The following is a 22,055-nucleotide window of genomic DNA, read 5'->3' as shown; positions in this document are numbered from 1 at the left end:
TAATTATTTTTGAAGATGATTAATAGATAAATTCCTCACGTCCAGCAATTTATTGTAGAATTTTTGGGGTTCCATAGTTTGTGTTAGCTACAGATTACTACAGACTGTTCTGTTTTTGACAGATTCTATTTTTCGTGTAGTGTTTGCTTATTTTGATGAATCTATGGCTAGTAAAAGAGTTTATAAACCATAGAGAAGTTGGAATACAGTAGGTTTAACACCAATATAAATCAAGAATGAGTTCATTACAGTACCTTGAAGTGGTGTTTTGTTTTCTTTCGCTAACGGAGTTCATGAGATTTTCTATTTTTAGTTTTGTGTTGTGAAGTTTTCATGTTTTGGGTAAAGATTTGATGGATTATGGAACAAGGAGTGGAAAGAGCCTAAGCTTGGGGATGCCCATGGCACCCCAAGGTAAAACTCAAGGACACCAAAAAGCCTAAGCTTGGGGATGCCCCGGAGGGCATCCCCTCTTTTGTCTTCGTCTATCAGTAACTTTACTTGGAGCTATATTTTTATTTAGCACATGATATGTGTTTTGCTTGGAGTGTCTTGTATGATTTGATTCTTTGATTTTTAGTTTACCACAATCATCCTTGCTGTACATACCTTTTGAGAGAGACTCACATGATTGGGAATTTATTAGAATACTCTATGTGCTTCACTTACATCTTTTGAGCTATATAGTTTTTGCTCTAGTGCTTCACTTATATATTTTAGAGCACGATGGTGGTTTTGTTTTATAGAAACTATTGTTCTCTCATGCTTAACTTATATTATTTTGAGAGTCCTTTAGAACAACATGGCAATAATAAAAACTTTCATACAAGTGCATTGAATGCTATGAGAAGTTTGATACTTGATAATTGTTTTGAGATATGGAGATGGTGATATTAGAGTCATGCTAGTTGAGTAGTTGTGAATTTGAGAAATACTTGTCTTGAAGTTTGTGATTCCCATAGCATGCATGTATTGTGAACCGTTATGTGATGAAGTCGGAGCATGATCTATTTATTGATTGTCTTCCTTATGAGTGGCGGTCAAGGACGAGCGATGGTCTTTTCCTACCAATCTATCCCCCTAGGAGCATGCGTGTAATACTTTGTTTCGATAACTAATAGATTTTTGCAATAAGTATGTGAGTTCTTTATGACTAATTTTGAGTCCATGGATTATACGCACTCTCACCCTTCCACCATTGCTAGCCTCTCTAGTATCGCGCAACTTTCGCCGGTACCATAAACCCACCATGTACCTTCCTCAAAACAGCCACCATACCTACCTATTATGGCATTTCCATAGCCATTACGAGATATATTGCCATGCAACTTTCCATCGTTCCGTTATTGTGACACGCTTCATCACTGTCACATTGCTTGCATGATCATGTAGTTGACATCGTATTTGTGGCAAAACCACCGTTCATAATTTTCATACATGTCACTCATGCATCATTGCACATCCCGGTACACCGCCGGAGCCATTCACATAGAGTCATATCTTGTTCTAAGTATCGAGTTGTAATTTTTGAGTTGTAAGTAAATAAAGTGTGATAATCAGCATTATTAGAGCATTGTCCCAGTGAGGAAAGGATGATGGAGACTATGATTCCCCCACAAGTCGGGATGAGACTCCGGACGAAAAAAAAGTGGCCAAAGAAGCCCAAATAAAAAAAGAAAAGAGGCCAAAAAGAAAAAAAGGGAAGAAGGCCCAAAAAATGAGAGAAAAAGAGAGAAGGGACAATGCTACTGTCCTTTTTCCACACTTGTGCTTCAAAATAGCACCATGATATTCATGATAGAGAGTCTCCTATGATATCGCTTTCATATAATAGTGGGAATTTTTCATTATAGAACTTGCCTTGTATATTCCAATGATGGGCTTCCTCAAATTGCCCTAGGTCTTGATGAGCAAGCAAGTTGGATGCACACCCACTTAGTTTCTTTTGTTGAGCTTTCATACACTTATAGCTCTAGTGCATTCGTTGGATGGCAATCCCTACTCACTCACATTGATATCTATTAATGGTCATCTCCATAGCCCATTGATACGCCTTGTTGATGTGAGACCATCTTCTCCTTTTTGTCTTCTCCACAACCACCATTCTATTCCACCATATAGTGTATATCCATGGCTCACGCTCATATATTGCGTGAAGATTGAAAAGGTTTGAGAACATCAAAAGTATGAAACAATTGCTTGGCTTGTCATAAGGGTTGTGCATGATTTAAATATTTTGTGTGGTGAAGATAGAACATAGCCAGACTATATGATTTTGTAGGGATAACTTTCTTTGGCCATGTTATTTTGAGAAGACATAATTGCTTAGTTAGTATGCTCGAAGTATTATTATTTTTATGTCAATATTAAACTTTTGCCTTGAATCTTATGGATCTGAACATTCATGCCACAATAAAGAAAAATTACATTGAGAAATATGTTAGAAAGCATTCCACATCAAAAATTCTTCTTTTATCATTTACCTACTCGAGGACGAGCAGGAATTAAGCTTGGGGATGCTTGATACGTCTCCAACGTATCTATAATTTTTGATTGCTCCATGCTATCATATTATCTATTTTGGATGTCAATGGGCTTTATTTTAAACTTTTATATCATTTTTGGGACTAACCTACTAACCGGAGGCCCAGCCCAAATTGTTGTTTTTTTTGCCTATTTTAGGGTTTCGAAGAAATGGAATATCAAACGGAGTCCAAACGGAATGAAACCTTCGGGAACATGATTTTCTCAACAAACGTGATCCAGGAGACTTGGAGTGGGCGTCAAGAAACAACGGAGGTGGCCACGAGACAGGGGGCGCGCCTACCCCCCCCCCCCCTCCCGGGCGTGCCCTCCACCCTCATGGGCCCCCCCGTTGCTCCACCGACGTACTTCTTCCTCCTATATATATCCACGTACCCCCAAACATCCAGGAGCACAACGAAAACCTAATTCCACCGCCGCAACCTTTTGTACCCGAGATCCCATCTTGGGGCCTCTTCCGGAGCTCTGCCGAAGGGGGCATTGATCACGGAGGGCCTGTACATCAACTACATGGCCTCTCCAGTGATGTGTGAGTAGTTTACTTCAGACCTACGTGTAACACCCTCGATGCGGCTATATCTCCTATGTGTCGAAGCACGACTTAGAGACATAACCACATTGAAAGCAATGTCGCAAGTGAGGTAATCTTTGCAAACAACCCATGTAATATAAATAAAGGGAAAAGATACATAGTTGGCTTACACTCGCCATGTCACACAAATACATAAATAGCATTACATTCATCCAATACACTCATGGTCCGACTACGATACCAAAATAAAGATCAACCCCCAAATGCGACAAAGTCCCTGATCGCCCCAACTGAGCACCACTACTGATCATCTGGGAAAGACACATAGTAATGACGAGAGTCTTCATCGAACTCCCACTTGAGCTCAAGCGCAACGTCTGGAGCGGTATCATTTGTCCCTGCATCTGGTTTAGGAAGGAATTTGTGAGTCACGGGGACTCAACAATCCCACACCCTCGCGATCAAGACTATTTAAGCTTATAGGTAAGGTAAGGTATGATGTGGAGCTGCAGCAATCGACTAGCATTATATGGTGGCTAACCTATTCGCAAAAGAGAGCGAGAAGAGAAGGAAAAAGCATGGTCGAACAACTATGATCAAGAAGTGATCCTAGAACAACCAACGTCAAGCATTACTCCAACACCGTGTTCACTTCCCGGACTCCACCGAGAAGAGACCATCACGGTAACACACGCGGTTGATTCATTTTAATTAAGTTAAGTTTCAGGTTATCTACAACCGGACATTAACAAATTCCCATCTGCCCATAACCTCGGGCACGACTTTCGAAAGTTCAAATCCCTGCAGGGGAGTCCCAACTTAGCCCATCACAAGCTCTCACGGTCAACGAAGGATATTTCTTCTCCCAAGACAATTCGATCAGGCTCGGCATCCCGGTTACAAGACATCCTCGACAATGGTAAAACTAAACCAGCAAAACCACCCGAATGTGCCGACAAATCCCGATAGGAGCTGCACATATCTCGTTCTCAGGGCACACCGGATTGTCCAAGGTTCCGGTAGGCCAGCCCAGAGTTGCCCCTAGTGGCCACCGGCAGCTGACAGGTTGGACCAACACTCAGAGGAGCACTGGCCCGGGGGTTTAAATAAAGATGACCCTTGAGTCTGCGAAACCCAAGGGAAAAAGAGGCTAGGTGGTGAATGGTAAAACCAATGTTGGGCATTGCTGGAAGAGTTTTATTCAAGGCGAACTGTCAAGGGGTTCCCATTATAACCCAACCGTGTAAGAAACGAAAAATCCAGGAACATAACACCGATATGACGGAAACTAGGGCGGCAAGAGTGGAACAAAACACCAGGCATAAGGCCGAGCCTTCCACCCTTTACCAATTATATAGGTGCATTAAGATAAACAAGATAATATAGTGATATCCCAACAATAAACAATGTTCCAACAAGGAACGATCTCCAATCGTCACCTGCAACTAGCAACGCTATAAGAGGGGCTGAGCAAAGCGGTAACATAGCCAAACAATGGTTTGCGAGGACAAGGTGGGTTAGAGGTTTTACATGGCAATATGGGAGGCATGATAAGCAAGTGGCATAGGCATAGCAAAAGAGCGAGCATCTATCAAGCAAAGATAGAAGTGATTTCGAGGGTATCGTCATCTTGCCGTCAAAGTTCTCAGAGTTGCCTTGATCCTCGTAAGCGAACTCAACGTGATCCTCGTTCACGAACTCATCTCCCGGCTCTACCCAAATAAGAACAACAAGCAAAGGGAGCACAATCAACCACGTGCAATGCTCAAACAACATGATGCAAACATGGTATGATATGCGGGATGCGATATGTGATGCATATGCAAGATTTGATAAGGAATGATTGAACCTGGCCCCAACATGGAAATCCAAGAGTGCCACTGGAAAGGTGAGGTGATTTCGGTTGAAATCGATATAAAGATCACCGGAATCGGATGCACGGTTTGGAAATGGCAAGCAAAACAAATATGGCACCGGTTTGCGATAATCAGCAACTGACCAACTAAATGCATCAAGATAAACATGCTACAGCACTCAAACATGACAACAAGATACATGGAAGGGATCCACTCATGAAGCTTGACAAAATATGAACACTGAGCTACGGCTAATTCATCCATTAACAGGTTCACACAATCATGGGAAAAGAGCAAATGATAACAGGTTTCAGACTTTGTGAAATTAACACAAGTCTAGAATTTATCATCAGGAAGCACACTTTAGAGCATGAAAACTACATGATACAGGAACTTAACATGGCAAAGCAAGGCATGACATGAAGCTACTCAAAGCACTTAACAAAAGTCCCTTAGTGACCTTGAGCCAAAAGGGATCAGAAAATACAATTGCAAGCATGTGAATATGCAAATCAGTTAACGAGTAGGCATGTTTACGAGCTCGATGCACTTACTACAGAGCATTGCATGACAAACTAAGCATACACCCATGAAGAATACATGGCATAGGAGCTAGACATGGCAAGAACAACAACATAGCTTGCACGGATCAATAGCAACATCCTCGGCAAAATCGCTAAACATGTTAACAATCTGCCAGTATCAATTTATAGCAAAAGTAGAGCTCAATTGACTCAAGGTAGGGTGCTCCATAAATGCAAACAAGGACATGGATGGAGAGAGCACCACAATGTTAACAAAACATCCTTACTGGTCATCCTCAAAAGAGGCACGAATCACTAGGAAACAACATGAACATATGGCATAACAACAAAATCAGGACAAGGAAGGAATTATAAGTCCCTGAAATCAGCATTACCGATTACGCTACTTTGCAAGCTTGTGCTAGTCACCACAAATATCACAAAAATACATGGCAAGCACCTCTGTAAAGATGGCATGGCATATAACAAAACACATCTAGAGCTCAGGATCATATCATGCACACATTAATCATGGCAATAATGACAAAAGGCTATTTGCTGAAATAGATCTGACAAATTCCTCACATAGCCCTCTTCCAACAGCATTTCGGGCAACAAGATGAGCTCAAATAAAAATTATGCAATGAGATGAAATGATGTACTCGTCGAGACGAACATTCCGATATGCTACACACACAAATTGGAGCTACGGATGCAGAGTTATGGCATGCGGAAAAATGCAAATTAGCTAGGGTTTGGAGGGGGAAAAGTCAACCGTGAAGTTCCAGATCCAGATCTGGATCTCGCCGGAGCACGGACTTCGAGGTTCACGGCGGTGCGGCGGCCAGAGTCGGAGGAGGCCGGGCGGCGCGGACGACGAGGAGGGCGGCGAGGCGGCGCCGGAGTCGGAGGTGGCCGGGCGGCGCCGGAGCTGTTGACGGCGATGAGCGGGCGAGGCGGCGGGGTCGCGCCGGCGAATCGGGACGACGGCGGCGGATTGGGACAGCGGCGGGGCGTCGTCGTGGTAGGGCGCGGGCGGCGCTGCGGAGGAAGGGCGCGGGGCGCCTCTGGCCCGGGCGGTGGAGGCGGGGGCCTGCGGCGGGCCGAGCGGGCCGACGTGGTTGCGGGTGGCGGCGCGCCATGTGGTGGCCCCCGGTTGGCTGCGGGCGGCGGCGGGGATGTGTCCGGCGCGGCGCGAGGCGAATTTTTAGGGTTTGGGGAAGAAGAGATCCGGGAATTTTGGGGAGGGGCCTTTATATAGAGGTAGGAGGAGCTAGGAGTCTCCAAATTGAGCACGGTTTTCGGCCACGCGATCGTGATCGAACGCTCTAGACGATGGGAGAGGTTTTGGTGGGTTTTGGGCCAAATTGGAAGGGTGTTGGGCTGCAACACACACGAGGCCTTCTCGGTCCCTCGGTTAACCGTTGGAGTATCAAACGAAGTCCAAATGGCACGAAACTTGACAGGCGGTTACCGGTAGTAAACCAAGGCCGCATGGCAAGTCTCGGTCCAATCCGAAAATGTTTAACCCCCACACACGAAAAGAGGTAGAAAGGACCACCGGAGGACATAGGAGCGCCGGAATGCAAAACGGACAACAGGGAAAATGCTCAGATGCATGAGACGAACACGTATGTAAATGCAATGCACATGATGACATGATATGAGATGCATGACAAAGACAACAACACACGGAGACAAAAAACCTGACAACGAGGAAATAAAATAACTTAGGACCGGAAACGGCAAGAGTTGGAGTACAGATAAGGTAAATTACATCCGAGGTGTTACAACACTCCACCACTACGAAAGGATCTCGTCCCGAGATCTAGGACTGGAAAAACTCCGGGTACTCAGAACGGAGGTGATCCTCGCATTCCCAGGTGGCTTCATGGTCGGAATGGTGTGACCACTTGACTTTGAGGAATTTGATTGACTTGTTGCGAGTCTTGCGCTCAGTTTCTTCAAGAATAGCAACTGGGTGCTCACGATAAGAAAGGTCTTCTTGGAGATCAATGTCTTCGAAGTTGACGGTGCGGTCAGGGGTCTTGAAGCACTTGCGGAGCTGAGAGACATGGAACACGTCGTGCACATTTGCAAAGTTGGAGGGAAGCTCGAGTTGATAGGCGAGATCGCCTCTCTTGCTGACGATCTTGAAAGGACCCACGTATCTAGGGGCAAGCTTCCCTTTGATACCGAAGCGACGAGTACCTTTCATTGGAGAGACGCGGAGGTAAACATGGTCTCCGATCTCGAAAGCCAAATCACGATGCTTACTATCATAGTAGCTCTTCTGGCGCGATTGCGCTGCTTTGAGGTTATCACGAATGACTTTGCACATCTCTTCTGCCTCTGTGATCAAGTCATTTCCAAGAAGTTGACGTTCACCGGTCTCTGACCAGTTAAGAGGAGTACGACACTTCCTGCCATAGAGAATTTCAAATGGGGCCTTGCCCGAACTCGCTTGAAAGCTGTTGTTGTAGGAGAACTCGGCATATGGAAGACAATCTTCCCACTTCATACCGAAAGAGATAACGCAAGCCCTGGGCATATCTTCAAGAATCTGATTGACACGCTCGACTTGGCCGCTAGTTTGAGGATGAAAAGCTGTGCTGAAACGGATGTTGGTGCCCATGGCCTTCTGAAAAGAATCCCAAAACTTGGAGGTGAAGATGCTGCCACGATCTGAAGAAATCAACTGCGGAATACCGTGCAGAGAGACAATCCGAGAGGTATAAAGCTCCGCCAATTGAGCTGCTGTGATGGATTCTTTGATAGGCAGAAAGTGAGCCACTTTAGTGAGTTTGTCGATGACAACGAATATAGCATCATTGCCACGCTTGGACTTTGGAAATCCAGTCACGAAGTCCATCTCAATGTGGTCAAACTTCCATTCTGGAATGGCAAGAGGTTGGAGGAGGCCAGCTGGTCGTTGGTGTTCTGCCTTCACTCTTCTGCAGACATCACATTTATTCACGAACTGAGCAATCTCACGTTTCATTCGAGTCCACCAATACGCCTGCTTGAGGTCATGGTACATCTTTGTACTTCCAGGGTGGATAGAGAGGAGTGAATTGTGAGCCTCATTCATAATGACTTTACAAAGGTCACCTTTAGGCACAACAATGCGATCCTCGAAGATGAGAGTATACTTGTCATCAAGGCGATAGCACTTGTACTTGGATTGACTCTTGGCAATCCCAATCTTCACCTTCTTCACCATAGCATCAAGAAGTTGAGCCTCGCAAATCTGATCTTCCAAAGTAGGAGAGACTTGAAGATTGGCGAGGAAACCTTGAGGAACAACTTGCAGATTGAGTTTGCGGAAAGCTTCACAAAACTCGGGTTAGTAAGGCTTGAGAATTAGACTGTTGAAGTAAGCCTTCCTGCTCAATGCATCAGCAATTACATTGGCCTTGCCTAGAGTATATTCAATGCTCGGATTATACTCTTGAATCATTTCGACCCAACGAGTCTGCCTGAGGTTGAGATTAGGCTGAGTGAAGATGTACTTGAGACTCTTGTGGTCAGTGAAGATGTCCACTTTTCTTCCCAATAAGAGATGTCTCCAAGTCAAAAGAGCATGCACAACTGCCGCCAACTCGAGGTCATGAGTGGGGTAGTTCTTTTCATCGGGCTTCAACTGGCGAGAGGTATAAGCCACAACTTTCTTCTCTTGCATCAACACTGCACCAAGACCTTGAAGAGAGGCATCACAGAAGACCTCGAACGGTTTGGATTCATCAGGAGGAGTCAGAACTGGAGCAGTGACTAATTTCTCTTTCAGGGTGTTGAAAGCAATGTCACATTCAGGAGACCAAACATACTTCACGTGCTTCTGGAGAAGGTTTGAAAGAGGCTTCGCGATCTTTGAAAAGTTCTCAACGAACCTTCGACAATAGCTTGCGAGACCAAGGAAGCTGCAGAGTTGCTTCACGTTCTGAGGTAGTTCCCAATTCATAATTGCAGACACCTTCTCGAGATTCGCCGCTATGCCCTTGGCAAAAATGATATGCCTAAGGTAGAGAACCTCATCGAGCCAAAACTCGCACTTTGAAAACTTGGCATAAAACTGATGTTCTTTGAGCTTATCCAGCACCAAACGCAAGTGCTTGGCATGATCTTCCTTATTCTGGAAAAGACCAAAATGTCATCAAGGTAGACCAAGACGAAGTCATTTGTGTAGGGGTTGAAGAGGAAGTTCATCATGCGAGAGAATGTCGGAGGAGCGTTGACGAGGCCAAAAGACATGATAGTGTATTCATATGAACCATAGCTTGTTCTGAATGCCGTCTTGGGGATATCTTGCTCACGAATTCGAATCTGGTGATAGCCCATACGGAGATCAAGCTTGGAGAATACTTGAGCACCTTTGAGTTCTTCAAACAACTCGTTGATGTTGGGTAGTGGGTACTTGTTCTTTATAGTCTTCTTGTTCAATGGACGGTAGTCAACACAAAGTCGGTCCGTTCCATCCTTCTTCTTCACAAAAAGAACTCCACAACCCCACAAAGAACAACTAGGTCAGATGAGACCCATACGCTCTTGAATATCGAGTTGCTTCTTCAGCTCTTTCAACTCTTCAAATCCAAGCTTGTAAGGATGCTTGCAAACAGGTTCCGTCCTAGGCTCAAGATCGATGACAAATTCAACTGGCTGGTGCGGAGGCATTCCCGGAAGCTCTTCTGAAAAGATGTCTTGATATTCGCAAATGACTGGAATTTGAGAGATGGCATCCAGTTCACCCTTCCCATTGTGAGAAAACAGACGGATGGTATCATCACGAGCGGCAAAGACAATTACATCCTCAGACGAATGAGTTAATTGAATCTGCCTGGCAGCACAATCAAGCTGAGCCTTGTGCTTAGAAAGCCAGTCCATTCCAAGAATAAGATCAATATCCGAGTCACCAAGAACCGTAGGAGAAGACAGAAACTTGTAGTCGCCCAACATGACAGTAACATCCGGAACCATAGAGTTAGCATTCATGCGTTTACCCGGAGAGACAACTGCTATCGGTCTAGGCAAAACTTGGAGAGCCAATTCATGCTTAGATGCAAAAGGTCTCGAGATGAAACAATGTGATGCACCAGTGTCAAAAAGAACTTTTGCAGGAATATCGTTAACAGGAAGGTTACCCATGATGACATCTGACGAGTCCTCTGCCTGAGCTGCATTCATCAAGTTGACCTTGGCGTACTTGGGGTTATGCTTGACCACAGCTGTACTTGCAGACCTCACAAGAGGAGGAGGAGGAGGAAGACGCCTCTGATTGAAGCATTTGTTGGCATAGTGACCCTTCTGTTGGTACTTGTTGCACATGACCTCCGAAAGCAGACGGTGATACGGAGCACTTGATCTTGGAGCTTGAGACGAAGTCTTGTTCTGAAAGCCAGGGTTGGGTGGGTGGGAAGATCCACTGCCACCTTTGCTCTTCTGCTGATAAGGCTGGCGGAACGGAGGAGGAGGAAGCCAATACTTTTGCTACTTAGCCACTTGAGTTGAAGAAGAAGGAGTTGCATCTCTGACTCGCTTCTTGGAAGCATCGCACTTCAGTTGAGCAGTCTCTTGCTTCATTGCCATGTTGTAAAACTCATCGTACTTCTTGGGCTCAAAGAGGACGAGAGCTAGCTGGAGTTCTTCTCTGAGACCACCCCTGAACTGGTATATCACGCTCTTCTCGTCAGGGACGTCTTGCTTAGCGAAACGAGCGACCTTCTGGAACATGATGTTGTACTGGTAAACAGACATAGTGCCTTGCTTCAGGTTGCGGAATTCCTCACGCTTGCTCTCAACCACACTCTGAGGAATATGATGAGTTTTGAAGTCTTGACGGAATTCATTCCAGGTAATCACACGGCCTCCTCTGGAATCTTTGTACTGCTGAAACCATTCTGCAGCTTGGTCTTTGAGTTGGAAGGAGGCAAACTTGACAAAGTCCTCAGGCCTGACGTTACTGCACTCGAAATGCTTGCATATGTCCACGAGCCAATCATCAGCGTATGTTGCCTCAACACAATTGCTGAAGGTCTTTGGCTGGTTGGCAAGGAACTAGTTGAGTGTAGCAAACTGATTCTGATTGTTGCCATGGCCCTGGTTCCCTTGGTTGCGCTCTTGAAGAAGTTGCATGATCAGCTGCGTGTTTGCATTGGTAGCGGCCATCACAGCTTGCCATGCCTCCGGAGGTGGAGGTGGTGGTGGCGGATCAGGATTCGGAGTCGTGCGCGTTGGAGGAGCCATCCTGAAGAGGTTGACATCCATTAGCATCTTGACAGACAAATATTGAAGCTGAATCAAACGGGTTGAAATTGCAACATAAAGTCTTCACATCCGAACAAAATGAACGAATGCATTCCAATTGAAATGGTCACATATCCATAAATTGAGAAGCCACTTAGAATTGAGGTAGAAGAATAACAACAAGGTACGGACAAGAATGAATACTTGGTGAGGATTACCCAATCACAAACCAAATATCCGCGGAAGAAGAACTAGAGCTACAAGAATTCCCACCTATGAAACTCCCGAACCTTTCCGGTTATGCAATCAGGTGTTGGGGATACAGGGGAAGCATAATATCTCACCCAAATCTAGCAAATCCTACATCCAGCTGTATCCATCCTTCAACACATAACCGAGAAAAACTTCGGAAATCATCTACCTCAACCTTAGAAAAGCATCCGTTATACAAGTTATGGCAATACTCCCGAACTCCCGCCCCAGTACTGGGTGGCGTCGAGGTTATCTCACCAACAACTGCATAAAAGAGATTTTCGATGTCGGCGAAACTCAGGTATTCCAGAATCTCAACGATAAAATTGTGACGACAACACCTCGGAGCTCAACTCCCCGGAACACTGCCACAACCCCTAAATGACAGGAGGCACCAAGAACAATGTTCTCGTCACAAAACCATCAGAACGATTCCAAGATACCCGCGTGATCCTAAATTTTTTTAGTGAAATTTGAGAAGAGTCAAAACTCTATGTCAGGGTGCCTCACCAGAGCGATGAAGGGACTGGGGAGTAAAAAGAATTCCTAAACTCTCCGATATATATTATCCTAAATGACTCAAAACATTTTTCTAGACTCAACAACGTCAACGATTCGATCAAGCAGGGGGCTCCTAAGGTCAGGGAAGGCTCTGATTACCAACTTGTAACGCCCTCGATGCGGCTATATCTCCTAAGTGTCGAAGCACGACTTAGAGGCATAACCGCATTGAAAGCAATGTCGCAAGTGAGGCAATCTTCGCAAACAACCCATGTAATATAAATAAAGGGGAAAAGATACATAGTTGGCTTACACTCGCCACGTCACACAAATACATAAATAGCATTACATTCATCCAATACACTCATGGTCCGACTACGGTACCAAAATAAAGATCAACCCCCAAATGCGACAAAGTCCCCGATCGCCCCAACTGGGCACCACTATTGATCATCTGGGAAAGACACATAGTAACGACGAGAGTCTTCATCGAACTCCCACTTGAGCTCAAGCGCAACGTCTGGAGCGATACCATTTGTCCCTGCATCTGGTTTAGGAAGGAATCTGTGCGTCACGGGGACTCAGCAATCCCACACCCTCGCGATCAAGACTATTTAAGCTTATAGGTAAGGTAAGGTATGATGTGGAGCTGTAGCAAGCGACTAGCATTATATTGTGGCTAACCTATTCGCAAAAGAGAGCGAGAAGAGAAGGAAAAAGCATGGTCGAACAACTATGATCAAGAAGTGATCCTAGAACAACCTACGTCAAGCATTACTCCAACACCGTGTTCACTTCCCGGACTCCGCCGAGAAGAGACCATCATGGTAACACACGCGGTTGATTCATTTTAATTAAGTTAAGTTTCATGTTATCTACAACCGGACATTAACAAATTCCCATCTGCCCATAACCGTGGGCACGGCTTTCGAAAGTTCAAATCCCTGCAGGGGAGTCCCAACTTAGCCCATCACAAGCTCTCATGGTCAAAGAAGGATATTCCTTCTCGCAAGACAATCTGATCAGGCTCGGCATCCCGGTTACAAGACATCATCGACAATGGTAAAACTAAACCAGCAGAACCACCCGAATGTGCCGACAAATCCCGATAGGAGCTACACATATCTCGTTCTCAGGGCACACCGGATTGTCCAAGGTTCTGGTAGGCTAGCCCAGAGTTGCCCCTGGTGGCCACCAGCAGCTGACAGGTTGGACCAACACTCAGAGGAGCACTGGCCCGGGGGTTCAAATAAAGATGACCCTTGAGTCTGCGGAACCCAAGGGAAAAAGAGGCTAGGTGGCGAATGGTAAAACCAATGTTGGGCATTGCTGGAAGAGTTTTATTCAAGGCGAACTGTCAAGGGGTTCCCATTATAACCCAGCCGTGTAAGGAACGCAAAATCCAAAAACATAACACCGATATGACGGAAACTAGGGCGGCAAGAGTGGAACAAAACACCAGGCATAAGGCCGAGCCTTCCACCCTTTACCAAGTATATAGGTGCATTAAGATAAACAAGATAATATAGTGATATCCCAATAATAAACAATGTTCCAATAAGGAACGATTCCCAATCTTCACCTGCAACTAGCAACGCTATAAGAGGGGCTGAGCAAAGCGGTAACATAGCCAAACAATGGTTTGCTAGGACAAGGTGGGTTAGAGGTTTGACATGGCCATATGGGAGGCATGATAAGCAAGTGGTAGGTATCGTAGCATAGGCATAGCAAAAGAGCGAGCATCTAGCAAGCAAAGATAGAAGTGATTTCGAGGGTATGGTCATCTTGCCTGCAAAGTTCTCAGAGTTGCCTTGATCCTCGTAAGCGAACTCAATGGGCTCCTCATTCACGAACTCGTCTCCCGGCTCTACCCAAACAAGAATGACAAGCAAAGGGAGCACAATCAACCACGTGCAATGCTCAAATAACATGATGCAAACATGGTATGATATGCGCGATGCGATATGTGATGCATATGCAAGATTTGACAAGGAATGATTAAACCTGGCCCAAACTTGGAAATCCAAGAGTGCCACTGGAAAGGTGAGGTGATTTCGGTTGAAATCGATATAAAGATCACCGGAATCGGATGCACGGTTTGGAAATGGCAAGCAAAACAAATATGGCATTGGTCCGCGATAATCAGCAAGTGACCAACTAAATGCATCAAGATAAACATGCTACATCACTCAAACATGACAACAAGATACATGGCAGGGATCCACTCATAAATCTTGACAAAAGATGAACACTGAGCTACGGCTAATTCATCCATTAACAGGTTCAAACAAGCATGGCAAAAAAGCAAATGATAACAGGTTTCAGACTTTGTGAAATTAACACAAGTCTAGAATTTATCATCAGGAAGCACACTTTAGAGCATGAAAACTACATGCTACAGGAACTTAACATGGCAAAACAAGGCATGGCATGAAGCTACTCAAAGCACTAAACAAAAGTCCCTTAGTGACCTTGAGCCAAAAGGGATCAGAAAATACAATTGCAAGCATGTGAACATGGCAAAAACATAAACAAATTCAGACTTGGTGAAAAACTGGAGCATGCAAATCAGTTAACGAGTAGGCATGTTTACGAGCTCCATGCACTCACTACAGAGCATTGCATGACAAACTAAGCATACACCCATAAAGAAGACATGGCATAGGAGCTAGACATGGAAAGAACAACAACATAGCTTGCACGGATCAATAGCAACATCCTCGGCAAAATCGCTAAACATGTCAACAATCTGCCAGGATCAATTTATAGCAAAAGTAGAGCTCGATTGACTCAAGCTAGGTTGCTCCATAAATGAAAACAAGGACATGGATGGACGGAGCACCACAATGTTAACAAAACATCCTTACTGATCATCCTCAAAAGAGGCACGGATCACTAGGAAACAACATGAACATATGGCATAACAACAAAATCAGGACAAGGACTTAGAGGAATTATAAGTCCCTGAAATCAGCATTACCGATTACGCTACTTTGCAAGCTTGTGCTAGTCACCACAAATATCACAAAAATACATGGCAAGCACCTCTGTAAAGATGGCATGGCATATAACAAAACACATCTAGAGCTCAGGATCATATCATGCACACATTAATCATGGCAATAATGACAAAAGGCTATTTGCTGAAATAGATCTGACAAATTCCTCACATAGCCCTCTTCCAACAGCATTTCGGGCAACAAGATGAGCTCAAATAAAAATTATGCAATGAGATGAAATGATGTACTCGTCGAGACGAACATTCCGATATGCTACACACACAAATTGGAGCTACGGATGCAGAGTTATGGCATGCGGAAAAATGCAAATTAGCTAGGGTTTGGAGGGGGAAAAGTCAACCGTGAAGATCCAGATCCAGATCTGGATCTCGCTTGAGCACGTACTTCGAGGTTCACCGGCCGGGGCTGTCGCCGAAGAGGAAGTGCGGTGCGGCGGCCGGAGTCGTACGAGGCCGGGCGGCGCGGGCGACGAGGAGGGCGGCGAGGCGGCACCGGAGTCGGAGGAGGCCGAGCGGCGCCGAAGCTGTTGACGGCGGCGAGCGGGCGAGGCGGCGGGGTCGCGCCGGCGGATCGGGACGGCGGCAGCGGATCGGGACGGCGGCGGGGCGTCGTCGTGGCAGGGCGCGGGCGGCGCTGCGGAGGAAGGGCGCGGGGCGCCTCTGGCCCGGGCGGTGGAGGCGGGGCCTGCGGCGGGCCGAGCGGGCCGGCGTGGCTGTGGGTAGCGGCGCGCCACGTGGAGGCCCCCGGTTGGCTGAGGTGGCGGCGGGGATGTGTCCGGCGCGGCGCGAGGCGAATTTTTAGGGTTTGGGGAAGAAGAGATCCGGGAATTTTGGGGAGAGGCCTTTATATAGAGGTAGGAGGAGCTAGGAGTCTCCAAATTGAGCACGGTTTTCGGCCACGCGATCGTGATCGAACGCTCTAGACGATGGAAGAGGTTTTGGGCCAAATTGGAAGGGTGTTGGGCTGCAACACACACGAGGCCTTCTCGGTCTCCCGATGAAACCGGAGCACGTCGAAATGGTGGCCCCCGACGACGAGTCTGCACTCAAGTGGGCGAAGGAGGACTATGTCTGGGAGCAGGTAGGCCGCCAGCGCCGGACGTACACGGAGCTCCAGGCCCGTTGCCGCGGTCGTGAGGAGGGCGGCGTCATCGTCCTCGACAGCAACGAGGAGGGCGAGGCCGGGCCGTCCAGCGCACCACCGCACCTCGGCGACTCGAGCCAGGGCTGCAGCAGGGACGGCACCGTCCTAAGCCAGCCGCGCGACGACGATGACAATGACGACGGCAGCGACTACATCCGCTTCTACAGGCTTCTTGGCATGTAGACGACGACGGTGGCGGCTAGGCGTAGTTTGGTATGGTTCAGGCGTAGTTTGCATGTGTTCGTGTTTTTTGTACAAATTTAAATGAAGTTTCGCCGAGTTCATGCAAAAATCGTCGAGTTTTCATATATTTTGTACGAAACGTCGCCGAACCCGGGACGACCTGTGGGCTGACGACTGGAAGCTAGGTCGCCCTCAGAAGCCAATCTCGCGGCGGCTCTTTTTCGGCGCCCTGGGGGCGAACGGCTAGAAATGCTCTAAGAAGCAAGCTTGCATCCACACATCGGCTGACCACCGTGGTCACCAGACACTAATCCACTATGCCGTCGATTGACAAGGCCACCGACAACGGTGAGCTAAAGCAGAGGCAGCCGGAGCAGGAGCTGGTCTGCGTCACGGGCGCGGGAGGCTTCATCGGCTCGTGGGTGGTGAAGGAGCTCCTCCTCCGTGGCTACCGCGTCAGGGGAACTGCCAGGGACCTCGGTAAGTCATAGTTTACTTACACCGTGCGTTGCTCCATGATCGATCTTGCTCAATTCTGTAGCACATCTAATGCTGGAGTGGTTTCTGCATCTGACCGCAAGAACGCACAGCTGCTGGCCCTGCAGGGTGCCCATGAGAGGCTCACCCTGTGCCGCGCCAATGTCCTCGACTACGACGGCCTCCGCGCCGCCTTCCGCGGCTGCAAGGGCGTCTTCCACGTTGCCTCGTCAGTATCCAACGACCCCGCCAGTTCACTTCCTCTACTCTGCTTACTTCTCGAAGTTTCGGGCTTTCTGCAAGGGCCGCGTACTTACCTGCTACATCTACATGTGCTGCTGGTTTTGCAGGACCTCGTGCCGGTCACCGTAGAGGGCACCAGGAACGTGATCAGCGCGGCCGCGGACGCCGACGTGCGGCGTGTGGTGTTCACGTCGTCCTACGGCGCCGTGCACATGGACCCTAACCGCAGCCCCGACACCGTGCTCGACGAGACCTGTTGGAGTGACTATGACTTCTGCAAAAGCACAGGCGTAAGAACAAGCTCATTTCCCCCTGGATCCTCTGCTCTGCCCGTCACGACTGAACTGAACTTACTAATCTCCGTGTGCATTGCAGAACGTGTACTGTTGCGCAGTGGCGGAGCTTCTTGGAGTGCAACCTGGGCCACCGCCCCCCCAGCCCATGAAGAAATCCCTCACTACCCCTAGGTATTTGGGCCATAAGAATAGGAAAATAAGGCCAGACCTCATAATTTAGCCCCCCCTCAGCCCATTGCCCCTCCAGAATTTTGGCCCAAGCTCCGCCACTGCTGTTGCGCGAAGATGATGGCGGAGATCACGGCGACGGAGGAGGCAGCCAAGAGGGGGTTGGAGCTGGCGGTGGTGGTGCCGTCCATGACCATGGGCCCCATGCTACAGCCGGCGCTCAACTTCAGCAGCAACCACGTAGCCCGCTACCTCACCGGCGCCGAGCCCACCTACCCCAACGCCGTCGCCACCTACACCGACGTCCACGACGTCACCCACGCCCACGTCCTTGTCTATGAGCATCCCGAGGCTTGCGGCCGCTACCTCTGCATCGGCGCTGTGCTGCATCGCACACACTTCCTCCAGCTCCTCAGCGAGCTCTTTTCGCAGTACCACATCACCGCCAAGTACATATGATAATTGATGGCCATATCGATTGACCTTATATTTCAACCTATTTGATTGGTTGCTCATGGTGGATTTTGTTGGGGTGGCATGGCAGGTGTGAAGACGATGGCAAGCCAATGGCGAAGCCCTACAAGTTCTCCAACCGGAGGCTCACGGACCTGGGATTGGAGTTCACTCCAGTGAGGGAAAGTTTGTACGAGAGGGTGACGTGCTTGCAGAAAAAGGGCCACCTGCCTCTGCCCGTTGATCCCCTGGCGCCAAAGTGTGCCTACTTGTAAGGGCATCTCCAGCCATTGCCCCCCCCCCCAGGACGCATAAAAATCGCCCCCTGGGGGCGAGCCGGCGATACAATCGGCGCTGGGGGCGGTTTTGCGCCCAGTCGTCGTCCCCAGGCGCCGAAATTGGCCCACTTTGCAGCCTAATTTCGGCGAATAAAGGGCCCATGTGGGCGATAATAGGCCCATATTCGGCGTGGTTTCGCCGTGTCTCGGCGTTCAATTATCAACACAATTATTTCTTATCACATATTTCATCACAGAAAAATCAAATACTTCAACAAAATAGTACAACAACAAATAGTTCAATACAAATTATATAGTTCAACAAATAAAAACTCGTATTTCATCACACGGCGTCCCCCTTGAGCCTCCATAGGTGCTCAATCAGATCTTTCTGCAGTTGATGATGCACCTGTGGGTCTCGGATCTCCTGACGCATACTGAGATAGGCAGTCCAAGTTGCCGGTAGATTGTGATCAACTTCAGCTAGAGGCCCCTGCCTGTAGTATGGTTCAGTGTCAAACACTGGCTCTTCTTGCTCGCTCTCGATGATCATGTTGTGCAAGATGACACAGCAAGTCATAATCTCCCACATTTGATCTTTGGACCAGGTCTGAGCGGGGTACCGAACAACAGCGAATCGAGATTGGAGCACACCAAATGCCCGCTCGACATCCTTCCTGCAAGCCTCATGAACTTTCGCAAACCAGGCGTTCTTGCCTCCTGCCGCAGGGTTTGAGATCGTCTTCACAAATGTCGACCATCTCGGATAGATGCCATCTGCTAGGTAGTACCCCTTGTTGTATTGGTGCCCATTGATCTCGAAGTTCACCGAAGGAGAATTGCCCTCAACGAGCTTGGCAAAAACAGGAGAGCACTACAGCACGTTGATGTCATTGTGAGTTCCTGGCATACCAAAGAACGAGTGCCAAATCCAGAGGTCCTGTGTGGCTACCGCCTCAAGCACCACACTGCAACCGCCTTTGGCGCCTTTGTACATCCCCTGCCAACCAAATGGGTAATTCTTCCATTTCCAATGCATGCAGTCGATGCTTCCAAGCATCCCAGGAAATCCTCTTGCTGCATTCTAGGCTAGGATCCGAGCAGTGTCTTCCGCATTGGGTGTTCTCAAGTATTGTGGCCCAAACACTGCCACCACTGCCCGACAGAACTTGTAGAAACACTCTATGATGGTGGACTCAGCCATGCGCCCATAGTCGTTGAGTGAATCACTGGGAGCTCCATATGCAAGCATCCTCATCGCTGTCATGCACTTCTGGATGGATGTGAATCCAAGAGCGCCAGTCCAATCCATCTTGCACTTGAAGTAGTTGTCGAACTCCCAGATGGAATTCACAATCCTGAGGAAGAGCTTTCGGCTCATCCGATAACGGCGCCGAAATGTTTTCCCGCCATGAACTGGAGCATCGGCGAAGTAGTCGGAGTAGAACATGCAGTAGCCTTCGAGACGATGCCGATTCTTTGCTTTCACCCGCCCCGGCGCCGAGCCACCTTGCCGCGGCTTTTCATTGCTCGCCAGCAGCTGGGCGAGGGCGGCGAGCACCATGAGATGCTCTTCTTCCTGGACGTCGGCCGCGGCTTCCTCCTGCAGCAGCGCGGCGAGCTCTTCCTCGTCATCCGAGTCCATTGCCTAGTCAGGCAAAACGCCGAACACCTTGCGCTCGGTGGGCGTGTACCCGCCGCTAAACCGCGCCTCCGCGGCCGGAAACGGCGGCCAGAAACGCCCAGCTGCTGTGGGAGGGGCTGCCGCGGTGAAGCGCTGCTATTTTCCGGCGGGGAATGGCTATCTAGCGGAGTAGGGCGGCGGCCGTCGCCGGGATATAGCTAGTGGTGGCCGAGGGCGCGAGGGGTGCGAGGCGAGTCGGGGGAAGAAAACCTTGACTTTTCCCCTCTCGGTGTGGGCCAGGCGTGCTTTTTGTTGGGTAACGTAGTAATTTCAAAAAAATTCCTACGCACACGCAAGATCATGGTGATGCATAGCAACGAGAGGGGAGAGTGTTGTCTACGTACCCTCGTAGACCAAAGCGAAAGCGTTGACGCAACGTAGAGGAAGTAGTCGTACGTCTTCCCGGTCCAACCGATCCAAGCACCGTTACTCCGGCACCTCCGAGTTCTTGACACACGTACAGCTCGATGACGCACCCTGGGCTCCGATCCAGCAAAGCTTCGGGGAGGAGTTTCGTTAGCACGACGGCGTGGTGACGATCTTGATGTTTAACCGTCGCAGGGATTCGCCTAAGAAACGCTACAATATGATCGAGGTGTAATATCGTGGAGGGGGCACCACACACGGCTAAGGAATGATCACGAAGATCAACTTGTGTGTCCTAGGGTGCCCCCCTGCCCCCGTATATAAAGGAGCAAGGGGGAGGCTGGCCGGCCCTTGGGTGCGCCAAGGAGAGGGGGGTGTCCTCCTCCTAGTGGGAGTAGGACTCCCCTTTCCTAGTCCAACTAGGAATAGGGAGGGGGAAGGAAAGAGAGGGAGAGGGAGAGGGAAAGGGGGCCCGCCCCCCCCCCCTAGTCCTATTCGGACTCCCCATAAGGGGGGCGCGCCACCTCCTGGGCTGCTGCCCTCTCTCTCCCCTCAGGCCCAATAAGGCCCATTACTTCCCCGGGGGGTTCCGGTAACCCCTCCGGCACTCCGGTTTTATCCGAAATCACCCGGAACAATTCCGGTGTCCGAATATAGTCGTCCAATATATCGATCTTTATGTCTCGACCATTTCGAGACTCCTCGTCATGTCCATGGTCACATCCGGGACTTCGAACAACCTTCGGTACATCAAAATACATAAACTCATAATAACTGTCATCGTAACGTTAAGCGTGCGGACCCTACGGTTCGAGAACAATGTAGACATGATCGAGATACATCTCCGGTCAATAACCAATAGCGGGACCTAGATGCCCATATTGGCTCCTACATATTCTACGAAGATCTTTATCGGTCAGAGCGCATAACAACATACGTTGTTCCCTTTGTCATCGGTATGTTACTTGCCCGAGATTCGATCTTCGGTATCCAATACCTAGTTCAATCTCGTTATCGGCAAGTCTCTTTACTCGTTCCGTAATACATCATCTCACAACTAACACATTAGTTGTAATGCTTGCAAGGCTTATGTGATGTGCATTACCGAGAGGGCCCAGAGATACCTCTCCGACATTCGGAGTGACAAATCCTAATCTCGAAATACGCCAACCCAACAAGTACCTTTGGAGACACCTGTAGAGCTCCTTTATAATCACCCAGTTACGTTGTGACGTTTGGTAGCACACAAAGTGTTCCTCCGGCAAACGGGAGTTGCATAATCTCATAGTCATAGG

The 22,055-nt window shown here is 48.3% G+C and overlaps 1 protein-coding gene across 1 annotated transcript; it reads left to right on the top strand.

Moving 5' to 3' along the window:
• The first annotated feature begins 17,112 nt into the window (after nt 1–17,112).
• On the top strand, nt 17,113–18,707 carry LOC123131300 (cinnamoyl-CoA reductase 1-like). Its single transcript, XM_044551001.1, has 6 exons — nt 17,113–17,272; nt 17,363–17,493; nt 17,623–17,805; nt 17,891–17,911; nt 18,097–18,428; nt 18,524–18,707. The coding sequence occupies exons 1-6, from the start codon at nt 17,113–17,115 to the stop codon at nt 18,705–18,707; spliced, it is 1,011 nt and encodes a 336-aa protein (XP_044406936.1).
• The last annotated feature ends 3,348 nt before the right edge of the window (nt 18,708–22,055 follow it).

The sequence above is a fragment of the Triticum aestivum genome, chromosome 6A, assembly GCF_018294505.1.
Source record: "Triticum aestivum cultivar Chinese Spring chromosome 6A, IWGSC CS RefSeq v2.1, whole genome shotgun sequence".
NCBI lineage: Eukaryota > Viridiplantae > Streptophyta > Magnoliopsida > Poales > Poaceae > Triticum > Triticum aestivum.
Note: the sequence above shows the minus strand (reverse complement) of the source record. Positions and strands in the feature narration are given on the sequence as shown.